This window comes from Trichosurus vulpecula, chromosome 4 (genome assembly GCF_011100635.1).
Source record: "Trichosurus vulpecula isolate mTriVul1 chromosome 4, mTriVul1.pri, whole genome shotgun sequence".
NCBI lineage: Eukaryota > Metazoa > Chordata > Mammalia > Diprotodontia > Phalangeridae > Trichosurus > Trichosurus vulpecula.
In genome coordinates, this window is record NC_050576.1 from 137277247 (window position 1) to 137298356 (window position 21110).

The 21110-nt window shown below is 38.2% G+C and overlaps 1 protein-coding gene across 1 annotated transcript in view; it reads left to right on the plus strand.

The window, feature by feature from the left end:
• Positions 1–21110, plus strand: part of AKT3 (AKT serine/threonine kinase 3) — a 429482-nt gene that overhangs the window by 279044 nt on the left and 129328 nt on the right. Inside the window, exon 5 of the mRNA XM_036754934.1 lies at positions 9739–9870. Within this exon, the coding sequence (XP_036610829.1) occupies positions 9739–9870 (132 nt within the window). The remainder of the gene's footprint in view (positions 1–9738; positions 9871–21110) is intronic.

Here is a 21110-nt window from a genome sequence, read left to right on the forward strand (position 1 = left end):
CTATCCCCTTTCCAAAGTGTTTGTTTTGATTACCTCCACCCCCATCTGCCCTCCCCTCCATCATCCCCCCCTTTTATTTTTTTTATCTTACTCCCTCTTCTTTCCTGTGGGGTAAGATACCCAACAGAGTATGTATGGTATTCCCTCCTCAGGCCAAATCTGATGAGAGGAAGGTTCACTCATTCCCCCCTCACCTGCCCTCTCCCTTCCTCCCACAGAACTGCTTCCTCTTGCCACCTTTATGCGAGATAATGCATCCCATTCTATCTCTCCCTATCTCCCTCTCTCAGTATGTTGCTCTCTCATCCCTTAATCTCATTCTATCTCCTCTAGATATCTTCCCCTCATCCCCAACCCACCCTGTGTCTGCTCTCTCTCTTTTACACACACACACACACACACACACACACACACATACACATACACACATATACATATATATACATATACATATATACATACATACATACACACACATATATATACATACATACATACACACATAGATATATACATACACACACACCCATATACATACATAAACATACATATATGCATATTCCCTTCAGCCACCCCAACACTGAGGTCCCACGAATCACACACGTCATCTTTCCATGTAGGAATGTAAACAAAACAGTTCAACTTTAGTAAGTCCCTTGCAATTTCTGTTTCTTGATTACCTTTTCATGCTTCTCCCGATTCTTGTGTTTGAAAGTCAAATTTTCTATTCAGTTCTGGTCTTTTCACTGAGAAAGCTTGAAAGTCCTCTATTTTATTGAAAGTCCATATTTTGCCTTGGAGCATGATACTCAGTTTTGCTGGGTAGGTGATTCTAGGTTTTAATCCTAGCTCCATTGACCTCCGGAATATCGCATTCCAAGCCCTTCGATCTCTTAATGTAGAAGCTGCCAGATCTTGGGTTATTCTGATTGGGTTTCCACAATACTCAAATTGTTTCTTTCTGGCTGCTTGCAGTATTTTCTCCTTGATCTGGGAGCTCTGGAATTGGGCGACAATATTCCTAGGAGATTTCTTTTTGGGATCTATTTGAGGAGGCGATCAATGGATTCTTTCAATTTCTATTTTGCCCTGTGGCTCTAGAATATCAGGGCAGTTCTCCTTGATAATTTCTTGCAAGATGGTATCTAGGCTCTTTTTTTGATCATGGCTTTCAGGTAGTCCAATAATTTTTAAATTATCTCTCCTGGATCTATTTTCCAGGTCAGTGGTTTTTCCAAGGAGATATTTCACATTGTCTTCCATTTTTTTCATTCCTTTGGTTCTGTTTTATAATATCCTGATTTCTCATAAAGTCACTAGCTTCCACTTGCTCCAATCTAATTTTTCAAGTATTATTTTCTTCAGTGGTCTTTTGGACCTCCTTTTCCATTTGGCTAATTCTGCCTTTCAAGGCATTCTTCTCCTCATTGGCTTTTTGGAGCTCTTTTGCCATTTGAGTTAGTCTATTTTTTATTTTTTAAGGTGTTGTTTTCTTCAGTGTATTTTTCAGTATTTTTTTGGGTCTCCTTTAGCAAGTCATTGACTTGTTTTTCATGGTTTTCTCGCATCCTTCTTATTTCTCTTCCCAATTTTTCCTCTACTTCTCTAACTTGCTTTTCCAAATCCTTTTTGAGCTCTTACATGGCCTGGGACCAGTTCATGTTTTTCTTGGAGGCTTTTGTTGTAGGCTCTATGACTTTGTTGTCTTCTTTAGGCTGTATGTTTTGATCTTCTTTGTCACCAAAGAAAGAATCCAAAGTCTGAGACTGAATCTGGGTGTGCTTTCGCTGCCTGGCCATATTCCCAACCAACTAACTTGACCCTTGAGTTTTTCAGTGGGGTATGACAGGTTGTAGACTAACGAGTTCTATGTTCCACATTTGGGGGGGAGGTGCCAGCTCTGTCAGACCCGCACTGCTCCTTCCCCAAGAACCCCCAACCTGAACTGGGCTTAGATCTTCAGCAGGCTGTTGCACCCCTGCTCTGATCCGCCACTTAATTCCTCCCACCAGGTGGGCCTGGGGCTGGAAGCAGCAGTAACTGTAGCTGCCCCACCTCCGCTGCCCCCGGGGCTGGAAGCCGAACTGCGAACTCCTTCCACTCCCGCAGCTTTTCCCACTAACCTTCTCCACAGTCTTTGGTGTTTGTGGGTTGAAGAGTCTGGTAACTGCCGCAGCTCACATAATCAGGGCGCTAGGGGCCCCATCCGCCTGACTCCAAGTTTGGTTGTTCCTCGCTGCTCAGGCTGGGCAGACTCCACTCCATTCCCAGCTCCCAGCTCCGTGTGGGATAGACCTCACCCAGAGACCATCCAGGCTGTCCTGGGCTGGAGCCCTGCTTTCCTCTTCTGTTCTGTGGGTTCTGCCGTTCTAGAATTGGTTCAGAGCCATTTATTATAGGTTTTTGGAGGGACTCGGTACGGAGCTCACAGTAGTCCCTGCTTACCAGCCGCCATCTTGGCTCCGTCGCCCCCATTGTTTGTTTATTAAGATCCTTTGGAATATTAATTCTTTTATCCAAAATATGATCGTTCCCCCGTCTCTGTCAACAAATGTTATAAGCATGTCACCATTGTCTCCATCCTTAGCATTGATAGAAATATTTAACATGAAGGGGCTAAGGACAACCATGTCATTCTCATAGAGACTTTTTTCTAGGTTTGAATCTTTCTTTTAATCATCATTTTTGAATGGGGTTATTTAGGTAGCTGATAATCCATCTGACTTTACCAACTCTTCAGTCTCCTTTGCTAATTCAATATTTACCTCACCACTCTAACTGTTGGTGTTCTTTAAAGCTCTGACCTGGGCCCTCTTCTCTCTTCTGTCAATATTTTTTCTGTAACCTCATCAGTTCCTATAGGTTTTACTGTCTCTATGCACATGACTCGTAGCTCTATAACTCTAGTCTCAGTCTCTTCCTTAAGCTTTAGTTCCATATTACCAGTTATTTGGACATTTCAAACTGGATATTTTGGAGACGTGCCCAAAACAGAACTTGTTGCCTTTCCTGCCGAAAGCACCTTTCTTCCAAACTTCCCAATTTTGCTGAAGGTACCACCATTCTTCCAGAGTCTTAGGCTTGCCTTAGCATTATTCTAGACTCCTCACTCCCTCTCACTCCTATATTCCGAATTAATTGCCACATCTTCCCATTTCTACCTTCACAATATCTCTTGCAACAACCTCTTCTCTCCATTCACACAGCTATCACCTTGTTCAGGCCCAAATCAGTCGGTATATTTTAATCAGTCAATATTTTTAAATGCCTACTATGTGCCAGGCACTGTGCTAAGTGCTGAGGATACAAAAAGAATCGAAAGACAGTCCTTGCCCTCAAGGAACTTCGAATCTAATGGGGGAGAAAACATGCAAACAAATATATACAAAGCAAGCTATCTACAGGACACCTAGGAAATAACTTACAGAGAGAAGGTGTTGGAATTGAGACTTCCTGTAGAAGATAGGATTTTAGTTGGCACTTCAAAGGAATATAGGAAAGCTACTAAGTGGAGGTGAAGAGGGAGAACATTCAAAGTATGAGGTAAAGCCGGAGAAGATGCCCAGAGCTGGGAGATAGAGTATCTTCTTTGTGGAACAGTGGCAGGGCGGAGGAAAGGGGACTGTTCCTGAATCAAAGAGTATGTTTTGGGAAGTAAGGTATAAGAAGAATGGAAAGGTAAGAGGGGGCTAAGTTTTAAAGGGCTCTGAATGCCAAATATTTTGTATTTGTTTTAGGCACAATAGGGAGCTACTGGAGCTTATTGAATTGAAAGAGGGTTGCCATGTTTGACGCTATGCTTTAGGAAAATCATTTTCATGGCTGAATAGAGCTGGATTGGAATGGGAAGAAACCTGAGGCAACCAGCAGAAGGCATTGCAGTAATCTAGGCAATGCTGTAATCTAGATGATGAGAGCTTGCACTATAATGGTAGCGAGCCAGAGGTAAGAAGGGGTTTTATTTGGAGATGTTGCAGAGGTTAAATCAACAAGCCTTGGCAACAGCTTGGATATGAGAGGCTAGAGATGTTGAGGATTCTCACATATATTATTACAACAGACTCCTAATTGGTCTCTGACTCAAGTCTGTCCCCACTCCAATCTAGCCTAAACACTAATACCAACATAATTTTCCTTGAGCTCAGATCTGGCCACGTAACTTTCCTACTGATCAGCTCCTGTGGTTCCTGGCCTAGCCTTTCTGTCCTCATCCTTCTTTACCTTTTTGAAGCCTTTCTATTCATTAGCATTTTTTCCTTGATACTCTTTCTCTCTAGGTTTTCCTAACATTACTCTCTCCTGGTTCTCCTCCTGCCTATTATTTGCTGATTGTAAAAAATCCAAGTCACACTTGCTAACTGTGGATGTCCCATAGGGCTTTGTCCTGTGCTCTGTTATCTTTTCCCCCTCTATTGTTTTGCTTGTTGCTCTCAGTAGCTCCTATGTCTTCAATGATCATTTGTATGCTGGTCATTCTTTAATCTTTTTATCCGGCTCCAAGGTTTCTAACTCTCCTTCATTCTCATATTTCTAGCTGCCTCTAGCTTGCCTTCTAGCTGCCTCACACTGGACTTTCTGTAGACATTTTAAATTCAACATATCCAAAACAGAATTCATTATTTTTCCCCCAGACCATCCCTTCTTCCTAATTTCCTTATTACCGTTGAGGACAGTGACATCCTCCCCATCACCCAGGCTTGCATCCAGTTGTTAGGCTCAACTCCTCACTTTTACCTCCCATATCCAGTCTGGTGCCAAGGGCTTTCAGTTTTGCCTTCATAGCATCTCTGCTCATGTACCTTTCTCTCCTCTGACCACTGTTTATCATCCTGGTGATAGATCATCATCCTAAGTGATGACCCTCATGCCTGAATTAGAGCAACCAGGCTGGTTGGTTTCCTTGCCATAAGTCTCTTCCCATTCTAGTCTGTCTTCTATTTGGCTGTCCAAGTGTTTTTTTTTTCTCCTAAAGTGTAGGTCAGACATTGTCATAACCTATTTCCTCCTCCCTGTCCACCTTTGCAGGCTTTTTCCATTTTCTCCCTACCCTTGGTCCCTTCATGTATTCTGTGATCAAGTGACAGTGGCCTCCTTATTGTTCCTTGAGCAAGACTCTCCGCCTCACAGATCCAGGATTTTTCAATGCTTTTTTCAGTGCCTGGAATGCTCTCTCTCTTCATCTCCAACTCCAGTCTTTCCTGGCTTTTTTCAGCTTCCAGCTAAAATCTCACTTTCTACAAGAACTTCCTAATCACCGCTAATTCTGCTGTCTTTTCTCTGTTAATCATTTCCAAACAGCTCCAAACACATTTTCTCTATGAATATCTCTTTGGTTAAGGCTGGGGCTTTGTAAGTGCCTTCCACTCAGAATCCAGCAAGTATCTATTTCTTACATCTCTACTAATTGTCAGGCATTATGCTAGGCTTCATTGTGTCATGGTTGTATAATGGACTTGGAGTCAGAGAATTTGAATTTACATCCTGCTTTTGTCATTTTTTTTTATTTTTCTGAAGTTGAGTATGTTTCTTAACCACTCTGGGCTTCATCTTCCTCATCTGTTAAATGAGAGGTTTGGACTAGATGAGAAGAATTTTAATATTTAATGTCTTTGTTAGAATAATTGCTTTAAATAAACATACTTATGCAATGACTTTATACATATCAGTGAATGATTTAGATAATTACATAAGTGACATCTAGATTTTACAATAAAATTCTTTTATGTGATAAACTCATTATTTTTGAAAAAAAACATTAAGAATATTTATCCTAACTATCATTATTCTCTAGGTACTTTTGGTAGGAGAGAATAGGAAACAGAAGGGCAAGAAGTAGAGAATTGACTCCTAGTTCTTTGTACTGAGTAGATAGATGCCAGAGTGTCTAATACCCAGGTAGACAGACATTTAGTAAAAAAAACGTTGCTCTGGTACATTTGCCTTGGTAATTTTTGACAAGGGGGAGGCTTGTCTTGGGCTATTGCTTCACAGGACTTAATTATCATCACAGTTCTCCTCTACTCTAGTCTGCTTTGGATTGGCTGAGAAAGGATCCCAGAGTTCTCCATTATGACATATATCCCACTTATAAAATTATAAGTTGCAGGGTTTGGGATACATAATTTTACTTTCTTTGGACAACTTTGCTAAATTATAGCTTTTGTATTTTTAGTAGTATTTTACTTCTTTACCTAAAAACAAAAATAAAAGTATTTGTAATAAAGTTTGAATTGTCATTTATTATGAATAAATATTTAATGTTAATATCTAAATTGGAAAATTAGATTATAGATCTTATTTTTAATCTCTTAATTATTGTGCCTTTTCTTTTTCTCTTTCTTTTGTTATACTTTTTAAGAGAATGTGTGCTTTCCTTGACTAGAAAAAGTCAAAAGAATATAAAAGATATATAACATTAGTGATACTAAGTCTTCAGTTTATCAAAATATGTAACTTAATAAACTAGGATTTTAATAATGAATTCTTAAGGCTAGTGATCGGAAGACTGATTTTAAGGGAAATTTTTACTCTCTCAACTTAAATATGTTTTTGTCTTGTACTTGGACACCCTGCACAAAGGAAAATGTTTTGTTACCTAAGCAATGCATCATGGTTAGAATATTAAATCAAGTTACATTCAGATTGCAAAACCCAGACAAATACTTTGTGATTTTGGCAGAACATGAGCATTTGGTAGCAGTGATTCTTTTTAAATATTCTGAAGAGTTTTGTCAAAATAGATTTGAAGTCTGTTTCTGACTTTGTCACTAGGATTTTTTTTTACTAATATTTATTGCTATGCAAAATGCATATTACAAAGAAAAAAGGTTGACAGTCAAACTGACAGAAGCTGTGAAATTCAGAATTAGGCCTGTCATACTTTCTTTTTTACCTTATTATACCTAAGAATTATGGTTCTTATGGCACATTATCATAACTCAAAATTATTTTACCTTTCCTCTGTGAATTCCAAAACATTTTATAGATTTTTTGTTCATACTTATTCTATCTATGAATTAGGTTAGAGTGTAGTGATTGCATCATTTATGTTTGATATATAGGTATATTTAGAACACATAGTATGTACATCATTTTTTGGTAGTGCTTTCAGATAGCAAATGAAGCAAATGCAATTGAAACTAAATAATAGAATATTGTGGAGATCTAAACTAGATTTTGTTGAGAATACTATCTATGCAGTTATACACAATTTCTTGATCTTTACCTAAAAATCAAAAGTATTTTTTTATAGTGGAGGTTGGATTGTTCCATTGAGGACATCTTAGGGAGCATGAGCCTAGAACCCCCCCACCCCCGGAAACTTTTGGGGACACTCTAGACATGATGACTCCATATTTGGGTGACATTTGAGATGCTGAGACACCACATGGATGGAAGGAGGCAAGGAGTCCATCATATCTTCTACTACACAGTTATTGTGTCATCATTTTCCTGGGGGTCCTAGAAGTTTCTGGGGAAGCTTCTGGCTCATGTTTCCAGGAATGCCCCCTCCAGGCCAATTTGGCCTGTACTAGAATCAAGGAGTTAGAATCAATAAACATTTATTAAGTGTTTACTGTGTGCCAGGCATTGTGCCAAATGCTGAGGATATAAAAAAGGCAAAAGATAGTTCCTGTCCTCAAGGAGCTTGCATGGTTGCATGATGAAGTCATGGAGCTATAATGGGAAATAATCTGAGGAGGTGTGAGTTACAAAGTTGAATTCATTTTACAGAATGATGAGTTTCTGGAGATTAGGAAATCAGCCAGGTAGGAAATGATGAGGTAAATTTTCTGGTGCCCTCCTCAGGTGGAGGGGATAGAGGAAGCTCCAAGATGTCCACCCCCAACCTCCACCCTCTCCAGATGGAGGGACTCTAGATGCAGTGAGTGCTGGGGAAGTTTTGAGTGTCAGAGTTGATTTCATCTTGCAGGATGTTAAGCTTCAGGAGAACTCATTCACACTAGAATACCACATATTCAAATGATGTAATGATCTTAAAATATTAAATATTTAGATATCCATTTTTAATTTATTATCATTTAGAAATTGGGTATGGCTATTAAATAAATAGCTCTTTTTTGCACTGCACACTGCATATTCATAATCAATGATATTTAATTATCATAAGCAAAAACTTATTGATATGCCATTGTATAAGGCATTTTATGGGAATGCTGAGAATGTAGAAGATACAAAATGTAATTTTTGGGTGTTATCCTCTCGACTAGTAGTAAAAAGGAAAAAATAAGACTTAAAAGAGGAAAAATCAAAACAAACTTACAATAAAACCCTACTGACTGTAGGATAAAGTCCAAGTACCTTTTAGCCTTTCATTCAAAGCCCTCCACAGTCCAGCCTCTAGTTGCCTTTTCAAACTTTTCTCTTATCACTACTATAAATTAGCCTTTCATGGGACCCAAAAAAGTATTCTCACTGTTTATCTCATATGTCTCTTGCATTTCCATCTTCATGTATTTGCCCCATCAGAACTCTATTTACTTAACTTTCTATCCAAATCCTGTGTGTGTTTTTCACTGATAGAAAAGCTCAAATGTGATCTTGGCCTGCTGATATTGAACCATTCATTGGGCTTTTAACATATATTTAGCTGTTTAGACATACTCATGCACACACATACACACACGTACTTGCAGACCATTGAATTGTGCCTTATGCTTTTTGTGTCTCCCATAACAGTAATTGCTAACATTTATATAGCTCTTACTATGTGCCAGGTATTATGCTAAGGACTTTGTTATTATCTCATTTGATCCTCACAACAACTGTGGGAGTTAGTTTGTATTATTATCCCCCTTTTACAGATAGGAAATCCTAAGCATTTAAGTGACTTGCCCAGGGTCACAAAGCTCGTAAGTTTCTGAGGCCAGATTTTAACTCAGATCTTCCTGACTCCGGGTCCAGTGTTCTATCCATTGCAATAGCTAGCTGCCCCCATAGAACCCAGTATGGTGTTTTGATTAGCAAGTGTGTCCTTTGGGCAAAATGAGCATTTTTCCTCAAAGCTTTAGTCATTTATTTAAGAAACAAGACACCATTATCAGCAGATACAAAGACAAAAATGAAACAGACCTTGCCTCAAGGAGCTTAATGGGAAAAAATGTCATAAATTCAGATAAGTCATCATAAAAGATAAAGTGAATACAAAGCAGTAGAGGGGAGAGCACAGATAAGGAATGGCCTCATGTAGGAAATAACATCTGAGTAGAGCCGGAAAGGAAACTAGAGATCATAAGAGGAGAGTAGGGAGTATATTCCAGGGATGGGAGGCAGCGTTTACATATTTATGGGAGTGAGAGATGGAATGTTGTATATAGGAAACAGCATGGATACTTTTGACTGGAACCCAGAGTGTGTGAGGGAAAATAATGTAAAATTAACTGGAATCATAGATTGGAACCATATTTTAAAAATCTTTAGATAATTTGAGCCTTAAGTCATATTTTGCTGTCAGCTACAAAATATTAGAAGGTCATTATTTAGTACTCGGTTTCTATTGACTTAATTTGGTATCTAAGTATCTATTTGTTTACATAATTATATGCTATCATAGTAGCTATGCTGTTTTTTATGTGACCTTAAGAAAAAATTAAAACTTCTTCAGTCCTGATATCTATAAAAAGAGAGATCTTTAAAATATACTTCAGTTCTATGATGATTCTATGAACCATTCATTACTCGTTTCTCATTACTCATTTTTCATTTATCCCTTTACAGACAATGAATGACTTTGACTATTTGAAACTACTGGGTAAAGGCACTTTTGGGAAAGTGATTTTGGTTCGAGAGAAGGCAAGTGGAAAATATTATGCTATGAAGATTTTGAAGAAAGAAGTAATTATTGCAAAGGTAACCTGTTTCCCCCTTGCTTCAGAAATTTTGTTTTCAGGAATCCTGTGAAGTAGAAATTTTTACTTTCACTATCATACAATAGATAAAGTTGTGCTCCCATTAAAGTAAAATCTGATTTTTAATATTTGCTTTATAATTTGGAAAATACATAATAATATAACTACTGATATTCTTATAGAACAATAGTTTTGATTTTAAATATGCAGAAATGCAACATTGTTTTCTGTGTAACTTATTGCATGAACAGTGCTAAAATATTTAGCATTAAAAAGCACTGCATTCTGAATTCATTATTATTACTCAAATTCAGCTTGCTATGATTGGAATTGTTTGGCAAATTTCTGGCCCTGTAAGGTAGACAAAAAATGAATATTTTAAAGAAAATCAAGTGGGTAGATTCTTGGGCTTATGAGGAAAAGCCACTAGTAGGCTTTGATAGTCTGTTGCATAGCCTTGTGAACTCCCTGATGACTATGTTAAATTTAAAACTTTTTTTTAATTTAAAACTTCTTAATAAAGTATCTTGTTAATTATTCCAGTACCTTTCTCCTAATACTGATTTACCTCTAGAATAAAATTTAATGTCTTTATAAACAGATACCCACTCTCTTTCCCTGTGTACCAAAAACCAATTGCCATTCTAATCAAGAAGTCTGCCTTTGAGTCATTGTACATTGCTCTTTCACCTGGAATATTTGTTTCCATTCCTTGTGCCAAACCATGTCTGTTCTTGATTTCTAAGTCTGCTCCAGGCTTACCAACTTTTTATTGCCCATTATGTGTAAGGCACTGTACGTGGTGCTTGAGTAGATATAATCTGGAAATAATTAAAATATATTCATTTCTTCTGAAGAGCCTACAGTCTCCTTGGGAAATTAAATATGTACATGTAATTCATATGTATCAGTGGGAGTTAAGCCAACTTCTCCTTTCTCCTCTGAAGAAAGCCTAAGTGTGGGAGAAGAACCAGGTTACTAGTGCAGACCAAATAAGTGTTATGCCCTAAAAGTTGGGAATGAGACTGGGCTAAGCTGAGCTAAACTGGACCGGACTGAAGTGAAGGAGTTATTCAGACTGCCAGGGCTGTGTTGAAACACTGAATTCTGGGACAACGGAACTTGCTACTGTTTATTGGAATCAAGCATTAGAGGCCGAGGAGAGGTACTCAGCCTGAATCTCTAGGAAAAATGCTAAACATAAATGAGACTATGAAAATTTAATACAGTGCTGTGAGTTTGTGATATTTCTTTTAATTTCATGGGAGAGAGTATTTTCCAAGTGCTCTGCCAAGGACTCAGATATAAGTTCTTTCAGTGTTCTTTCCCAATTTAAATAAGCCTGTTCTATGTAAGCTTTTGTTAGCTTGAGTGCTTACAGGGGAGTGGAAGACCCTTTAAGAGAAATAAGCTAGGTTAAATATTAACTCTTTGAGCTAACTCAATGGATTACTATTAGTATTTAATATATAGCTAACATTCTCTTCCTTGCTCCTCCATTTTTCTCTTTTCCTTTGTCCCAGACCACCAACGCATACAAGTATCTGTCCCCCCGTAATTGTTTACCAGTCTACCAGTATAGGATTATTCCTGCTTTCAGTTTCCATGAAATAAGTTTGTTTGGGAGAAGGAGCAGGAGAATGTGTTGAGGTGAAGAAGAAATTACAAAGAAGGAGATTTGAAGGATGACGTGACATATATTAAAAACCATATCACAAATATATTATGAGAGAAGCAGAATGCCTACTTCTGTGTGCTATGGCTAGGTGATGAATTCTTAACCCAGTGGGATGGAAGCAACTACAAAAGACAAAATAAATAATTTTAATTGCGTGAAATAGAGAAGCTTTTGCACAAGTGCAGTAGATAGAGTACCAGACCTGGAGTCAAGAAGATCTAAGTTCAAATCCAGCCCAAGACACTTACTAGCTATGTGATGCTGGGAAAGTCACTTAACCTCTGTCTCAGTTCCCTCATCTGTAAAATGGGAATAATAATAGCACCTACCTCCTAGGGTTGTTGTGAGGATCAAATGAGATAATGTTTGTAAAGCACTGAGCACATTACGTGGCACATAGTAAATATTATATAAATATTGGCTATCACCATCATCATTATCATATGTGAGATGAAAAGGACACATGAGGGAGCCCTCAACAGATAGTGTCAATATTTTCAGTCAAATATGAGGCCAATTCTCAACTGAGAGGGTTGTGGAGAGACAGCCAGTTTAAGGACCTATAAAAGGTTTACAAAAGGCACCATGGTGAGTAGGATAGTGAGTCAGTAAGGAATGACAGCATTGCTTTACTACAGTGAGGACCTAATTTATATTAAGTAAATTTGTAGTGGACCTACTCATTGTGGTTATATTATTTTCTCCAGCGTTGTTCAGTAGCATATGAGTAGGAGCAAAGGCAACATCAGATGGGAGTAATTGAAAGCTGAGGCTTGGCAGGGTAAGATCAATGTAAATAGGATAAGGAATAAAAGACTTGAGAGAAGAGCACAGTGTGGAGTTGAGCTGGTTTACCAAGGGGTCGAGACAAGGAAGAGAGGACAGTATAGGGATGACACACTTGGAAAGAACCAAGGGGTTGATGGATTAGAGGTCACAGTGTGGACCAAGAATAGAGTTTGAGGTTACAGGGCATATGGAGAGGTGGAAAGACAACGGATTGTGATTAGATAAGAATTAAAACATTTGTATTGTTTATCCCAAAGAGTTCACTGCTAGGTATAAACTGAGGTCACTGACAAAAAGAAAGGCTTCATATGCAACAAAAATTCATAACAACACTTTTTATGATAGCAAAGAACTAGATGCAAGTAGAAACCCAGTTATTGGGAAATGGCTACATAAATTGAGTTACATGAATGCAGTGGTATATTATTATCCCATAAAAAACTGTAAGCATCCTGAGTACAAAGAAGATTATATACAGCTGATGCCAAGTGAAGTAAGCAGAGCCAAGAAAATAATATACACAATGATTACAAAGAGATCAATAACCCAAAGTAATTCAAACTGAATATTGCAAAACAATAAAGGATAAGCTTGGTCTTAAAGTAGAAATATGTGAACATACTTCCTTCTCCTTCTTTGCAGAGGTGGGGGGGGTCCACAAATGTGGAACATTCCATATAATGTCAGATTTTTATAATATATTCATCAATTTGCTGATTTATTCCCCCTTGCCTCTTAAAAAATTCTTTGTTACAAGGGATGGTTCTCTGGGAGGGAAACTTGTGTCCCCCTAAGGAGGGATTTAGGTATATGAAGCAAACGATTTAAATAAAAATCTATTTCAAAAAGAAAAGTAGTAGATGGAGAAGCTGGGTCGCAGAGTAGATAGAGGGCTGGGCCTGAAGTTAGGAAGACTCCTGTTTGTGAGTTGAAATCTGGCTTCAATCACTTTGTAGCTGTGTCACTCAACCCTGTTTGTCTCAGTTTCCTCATCTGTAAAATGAACTGGAGAAGGAAACAGCAAACCACTCTAGTATCTTTCCCAAGAAAGCCTCAAATGGGGTCATGAAGAATCAGACATGACTGAAATGACTGGACAAGGAGAAGACACAATGAGGTGAACAGGGAAGTTGAGACAAAAAATTAATAAGTAAAGACAAAATGTTAGGCAGTGGAATAGAATATGTGTGTGATTTTCAAGATGTTAACAACATTAACCTTTGGTGTCCTTCAGGGTTTTGTCCTGTGCTCTCTTCTCTTCTTCTGTGCACTTTACTCGCTGATCTCATCAGCTCCTATGGGTTTAATTACTAACTTTATGCTGATGATTCTCCAGTTTGTTTCTCTTGCCCTAGTCCTTCTGCTGACCTTTAATCTTACATCTCCAGCTTCCTTTCAGACATTTCTATCTGGACATCCAGTAGACATCTTAAACTCAATCTGGCCAAAACTGGACTCATTATTTTTCCCCCTAAACCTTCCTGTCCTTCTACCTTCTCTGTTACTGTATAGGATAACACCATGCTTCCAGTCCCTCAGACGTGCTGCCTAGAATTCATCTAGAATTCTTCTCTCTCTTTCACCCCTCATATCCAACCCATTGCCAAGGCTTGTTGATTTCACCTTTACAACATTCTCTTCTCTTCTCTTCTCTTCGCTTCGCTTCGCTTCTCTTCGCTTCGCTTCGCTTCGCTTCTCTTCTCTTCTCTTCTCTTCTCTTCTCTTCTCTTCTCTTCTCTTCTCTTCTCTTCTCTTCTCTTCTCTTCTCTTCTCTTCTCTTCTCTTCTCTTCTCTTCTCTTCTCTTCTCTTCTCTTCTCTTCTCTTCTCTTCTCGCTTTGCCACCACTCTGTTATAAGCCTTCATCACCTTGATTATTGCAATAGCCCTGCTGGTGGGTCTGCCTGCTTCAGATCTCTCCCCACTTCAATCCATCCTCTGTTCAGCCACCAAAATGATTTTCCTAAAGTATAGGTCCAGTCATGTCACTTCCCCTACTCAGTAAACTCCAGTGACTTCTGTTGCCTCCAGGAGCAAATATAAAATGCTCTATTTGGCTTTCAAAGTCCTTCATAACCTACTCTCCCCCTCCCCCTCCCTTTCCAATCTTCTTATACCTTACTTCCTGACATGTACTTTTCCATCCAGTGACACTAGCCTCCTGACTGATACGTGAACAAGACACTTTACCTCTTGGCTCTTGGCATTCGCCCTAACTGTCCCCTATACCTGAAATTCTGTCCCTCCTTTGTTCCAACTACTGACTTCCATGGCTTCCTTTAAGTCCCAACTAAGTTCCCCCTCTTTTATAAGAAACCTTCCCCAACCCATCTTAATTTCAGTGCCTTCTCTCCTTTAATTGTTTCCTGTTTATCCTATATATAGCTTGCTTTGTATATATTTGTTTGCATGTGTCTCCCCCATTAGTTTGTAAGCTACTTAAGGGCCAGGACTTTGTTTTGCTTCTTTTTGTATTCTCAGTGCTTAGTGTAGTGCCTTGCACATAGTAGGTGCTTAGTAAATGTTTATTTATTGATTGCTTGATTTTGATATGCTAATAAATTAAGAAAGTGATATGAAATAGAAAAAGCCCTAAGAAGCTTAGAAAGAGAGTCAGTCCCTATGAAGAGTTTGGCACAACATTTCTCTAGAGGAGAGAACTTAATGCTAAGCACTAGATAAAAAATTCTTCTTGAAGAGTGGGGAACTAGACCTATGATGGTTTATGGCTTCTTGCTTGATGAGTTTTGAGGCATCTGTGTATTAACATGACAGTAAAATGGTTGGTTATCTTCCTAGGGCATACATGTATATGGGAATATTTGTATGTTTGTATGTATATCTCCAGGTGGTGATCACAGATAACTTCCTAATGCTTATAGATTTCCACAATACATGTCTGCTGATTCACATAAGTACAGATAGTAATGCTAAAAGGTATCCAGAAAGCATTACTGGAACTTATGAAGTCTTGAGCCTCAAACTAAATGAAGTCCTTAGATGTTTTCAATCAACAAATATTTGTTAAGCACTTTCTGGGTGGTGGAAACTCTTCTGGGTACTAGGGATACAAGGACAAAAATAAACCAATCCCTACTCTTTAAAAATTTTATCTTATAAAATAGTATTTTATTTTTCCTCAATTGCATGTAAAAACAATTTTTAATATGTGTTTTAAAAATTGAGTTCCAAATTCACTCCCTCCCTCCACAACACCTCATCGAGAAAGCAGACAGTTTGATATAGTTATATGTAGTCATGTAGTCATACAAAACTTATTTCCATGTTAGTCATGTTGTGAAAGAAAACATGGACCAAAATAAATACCTAGGAAAAATAAAGAAAGGGGAAAAAGTATGCTTCGATCTGTATTAAGACTCCATCGGTTTTTTCTCTGGGGATGGATAGCATTTTTCTTCATAAGTCCTTAAGAGTTGTATTGCTGAGAATAGCTAAGTATTGCTGAGAATAGCTAAGCCATTTACAGTTGATCATCTTATAATATTGCTGTTAACCGTGTAGAATGTTCTCCTGGTTCTACTCATTTCCTTTGCATCAGTTCATCTAAGTCTTATCAAGTTTTTCTGAGAGCATCTAGTTCATTATTTCTTATAGCACAATAGTATTCCATCACAAACATATATCACAATTGTTCCCCAATTGATGGGCATCCCCACAATTACCATTTTTTTTGCAACCACAAAAGAGGTGTTAAAAATATTTGGGCATATTTCCAAATTGCTCCACATAATAGTTGAATCAGTTTACCACTCCACCAATGGTGCATTAGTGTCTCAATTTTCCCATATTCCCTCTAACATTTATCATTTTCCTTTTCCATTCTATTAGCCAATCTAATAGGTGTGAGGTAGTATCTCAGAATTGTTTTTATTTGCATTTTTCCAATCACTAGTTGTGTAGAGCATTTTTTCATATGGCCATAGAGAACTTTGCTTACTTCATCTGAAAAATTGACTTCATATTATTTTTTATCATTTGTCAGTTGGGGAATGGATCTTATTTTTATAAATTTTACTCACTTCTCTATATATTTGAGAGATGAGACCTTTATCAGAGAAACTTGTTTCAAATTTTTTCAGTTATGATTGCTAACTATATTTCCCTCCATGCTGTTTTCCCCGTTTATTCTATTTTCTCTCTCCTTTCACCCTGTCTCTCCTCAAAAATGTGTTGTTTCTGACTACTACCTCCCCACCCCATCCACCCTCCCTTGAACACTCTCCCTTCTCTTATACCTCTCCCCTCCTACTTTCCTGTAGGGTAAGATAGATTTCTATAACCAATTGAGTGTGTATGTTATTCCCTCTTTGAGCCAGTTCTGATGAGAGTAATATTCAAGCATTCCCTGCCACCTACCCCATCTTCTTCTCCACTGTAAAAGCTCTTGCCTCTTTGATGTGATGTAATTTAACCCATTCTACTATCTCTACCTTTCCCTTCCTCTCAGTGCATTCTTCTTTCTCGCCCCTTAATTTTATTTTTTTTCGATATCATTCCATCATATTTAACTCACACCTGTGAGTCTATATATACACTTCTTCCAACTTCCCTAATAATGAGAAAGTTCTTATGAGTTAAGGTATCATCTTCCCATGTAGGAATGTAAGTAGTTTAACCTTACTAAATCCCTTATGATTTCCCTTTCCTGTTTACCTTTTCTTGAGTCTTGTATTAGAAATAATATTTTCTATTCACCTATGGTCTTTTCATCAGGAATTCTTGAAAGTCCTCTATATCATTGAATATCCATTTTTCCCCTGAAGGATTATACTCAGTTTTGCTGGGTAGGTGATTCTTAGTTGTTCCTGGCTCATCTGCCCTTGAGAACATCATATTCCAATCCTTTTGATCTTTTCATGTAGAAGCTGCTAAAATCTCGTGTTATCCTGACTATGGCTCGACAGTCCTTGAATTGTTTCTTTCTTGCTGCTTTGCAGTATTTTCTCCTTGACCTGCGAGCTCTGGAATTTAACTGTAATATTCCTGGGAATTTTCATTTTTAGATGTCTTTCAGGAGGTGATCGATGCATTCTTTCACTTCTATTTTACCATCTGGTTCTAGAATATCAGGGCAGTTTTACTTGATAATTCCTTGAAAAGGGATGTTTAAGCTTTCTAATTTTAAAATTATCTTTACTGGTCGTATTTTCCAGGTCAGTTGTTTTTCTAATGAGATATTTCACATTGTCTTCTCTTTTCTCTTTCTTTTGGTTTTGTTTTATTGTTTCTTGATATCTCATAGAATCATTAGCTTCTACTTGCTCAGTTTTGATTTTTAAAGAATTATTTTCTTCAGTGAGGTTTTGTACCTCCTTTTCCCATTTGGCCAATTCTATATTCTAATGAGTTCTTTTCTTTAGTGAATTTTTGTGCCTCTCTTTTCATTTGGCCAATTCTGCTTTTCAAGGTATTCTTTTCCTTATTGGATTTTTATACCTCTTTTACCTTTTGGCCTAGTCTTTCTTCAGTATTTTTTTTGTACCTCCTTCACCAACAAACACCATTTTTTTCATCGTTTTCTTGCATCACTCTCATTTCTTTTTACGGTTTTTCCTCTGCCTCTCTTAACTTGATTTTTCTGACCTTTTTTTTTAGCTCTTCCATGGCCTGGAGCCAACTCATAATTTTCTTTGAGGCTTTGGATGTAGGATTTTTGACTTCTTCTGAGTGTGTGTTTTGATTTTCCTTGTCACCATAGTAATTTTCTGTAGTCAGATTTTTTTCCCATTGTTTGCTCATTTTTCCACCTTATTTCTTGACTTTTAACTCTTTGCTAAAGAGGGGCTCTGCTTCCAGGGTGGAAGGTGCAGTATTCCAAGCTTCAGCGATTTTATGATGCTGTTTTCAGAGATGCTTCTGGGACTTCTAAGTTTTCAGTTCTTCCATAGTGGTATGATCCAAGAAGAGGTGTATTTACTATTCTTCTGGCATGTGCTCTTGTCTGTGAGTGACTACAAGCACTCCTTTCTGCCCTGAAACCATGATGGAGGTCTCCATTTTACTGTGGCTGTAAGCTCTTGTGTGCTTATATTCTTCCTTGCCCTGGGACTGCCACTCAGGACTAAGACTGGGATCAAGTATGGGCAAAGCAACAGAGTCCTGCCCTCATGCCAGCAAAGAGACCCCTGTAATGTCCTTCTGATCAGTTGTTCAACTCCCTTACTATCTGTGGGCTGAGAGCTCCAGAAGAAGCTGCTGCTGCTACTGATTGAGTCACTCTCAAGGCCTATTCCTGGTCTGCTGGGGTCTGGTCTGCCTTGGCTTGTGCTGGATTGTGCTCCACTCTCACCCAGGTGTGACAGACCTTTCTTGCTGACCTTTTAAGTTGTCTTTGGCTGGAAAATTGTTTCATCCTGTCCTTTTGTGGGTTCTGAGACTCCAGAACTTGTTTTAGGGCATTATTTAAAGGTTTTTGGAGGGGTTTGGGGGAGAGTTCAGGTGAGTCCCTGCCTTTTCTCTGTCACTTTGGCTCTGTCTCTCCCCCTTTCCCACCAATCCTTACTCTTAAGGAGCTTATATACTATTGGGTAAAACAACACATACACAAATACATACAAGTTATATGCAAAATACATATCATTTCAGGAGTTGATAAACTAAGGTAATCATTAAAGATATCCTGATTTGCACTCAAGCTGAACTTTGAAGTTAGCAATTCTAAAAGACAGTGAGAAAAAAGTATATCCCAGATATAACAGACAGCCTACTCAAGTGTAGAGAGATAAGAAATGGAGGCTGTGAATTAGGAACAGCAGGTTGATCCATTTGGCTATGCCATAGAATAAATATGTGCAGGGGAGTAATGTATAGTAACTCTAGAAAAGCATGCTAAAGCCAGATTGTGAAAGGTTTTAAATGCCAAACAAAAGAATTTGATTTGATGCTACAGGAATAAGGAGCAAATGGAGCTCTTTTAGTAGAGGGGTAAGGTGGTAGGACCTGTAATTTAAGAATACTAGTTTAGTAGCTATGTGAAGAATAGATTAGAAAGAAGAAGCTTTGAGGCTGGAAGATTAGTTATGAAGGTATTGTATTGTTGCTGCTAATTAAAGATGTGAAGAGAGAAGGTAGATTTGGTAAGTGAAAACCTGGTTAAAAAACTGGTGCCTGTATCAACAATGTTGCTAGCAGCTACCGTGGCTAAGACCAACAGCAAGAGCACACAGAAGGGCTGCTAATAAAGGTTCTTTGATCTGCTTTTATAAGGAAAGCAACTTTAAGGGGTTAACAATCTCAGTTTAATTAAACATACATATATCATTCACTTAGTTCAGAGGGAAAAGATCAGCCCCCTGAACTTCAGGACAAATGCAAACAGAAATTACAAACATCAACAGACAGACCTTGTCTGATCAAATCGCAATTCGTAGTTACTGATGAGGTCAGAGTTGGGAGAGCTGGTTCATCAGATGTGAAAGAATTCACTTAGACCTTCTCTGTAGCCATTGGGAGCTTTATTGACACAAAAGCAGAGGGCCTGAGATTTAGCAAGGAGCTAAACAAAGGCACTGATGTAGGGAAGGAACCAGACTTAAATAGACCAAAAGCTATACAGCCTGTAGGATGATTTTAGGGTTTCTTATGGGGATTGGAGATTTAGGGATAGGATAAGTCTTATAAGATAAGGACACAGGTAGAAGACAACAAGTGACATAAGATAAGGGAAATTTATGACCCAGGGTGGGGGAGAGAAAGAATTCCATGGCCCAAGGTAAAGGGAATTTTGGTGGTATTTCAAGATAAGGGGAGGAGACTTTAGGGTGCCCAGGAAAGAGAAACTTATCCCTTAGGGCACCTTTGTAAGAAGAGACTTTAAGTTAGAGGACAAACCATGGAAAAAGCAACTTAGACCTTAGGGCACTGTTTGCATCCACATCAGTTACCAGAAAAGCACCAACATCTGTCTGGGTTATCAAAGCCAGGGGGGTATTTCAGTGGCTTGCCCAGAGTCTTGCCACGCTTTCAATGAGTGTACCCTCAAAGTCAAAGTTAACCTTCCAGTACATATACTCTGTTCAGAGCTGGAGGCTCACCATTTAGGGTGTGAGAAATCACTAACACCAGGGTGTGGGAAAGTTAGTTAATCACTAGTACCACCATATATATTTTTTCTAATCAATGACTCCTGATTGTCTTAGTGCTGAGAAACACTCCAAGGCAAAAAAGATCCCACTTTACCTGCCCCATTCAAATGAAGGCCAGACTCCTTAAAGATTCTTAAGAGAAGAATGCCAAAAATCCTTCCCTGATTACCATTACAGTGCCAGAAAATACAGGAATGACAGATTCTTGACCAGAGTTGGATTGTACCTGGTGAGTGCTGATTAAAAATGTCTGGAGCCTTAGAAATAAATCCAAATGGATTTAAACCAAAAAGGAAGGAGAGAGGAAATATTAATATATATCCACCAAACTAAATGCCATAGGCATTAACTACCATGTAGGAAAAAGAACATCAATAGAGACATCTGGAAATTCACAAGTTTAAGAAAGGTACCAGGAATGAAACCCATAATGTCAGAAGTCTTTAATAACAGTCAAAGTAACAGCAGCATGTTAAACCTGAAAATTTGGTTGAAGGAAACAACAGAGCTAGGTGATAGAAAAATCCATGTTGTTTATTATTTTCCCTTAAAGCATAGCTAGGCTAGCTTACTTGTACGTACAAGGAGTCAGAGCTTAAAACTCTGTGAACAAAGGAATGAGAAAACTTATATACATTATTTTAGCAGACTTAGCAAGCCTGTATTACCTC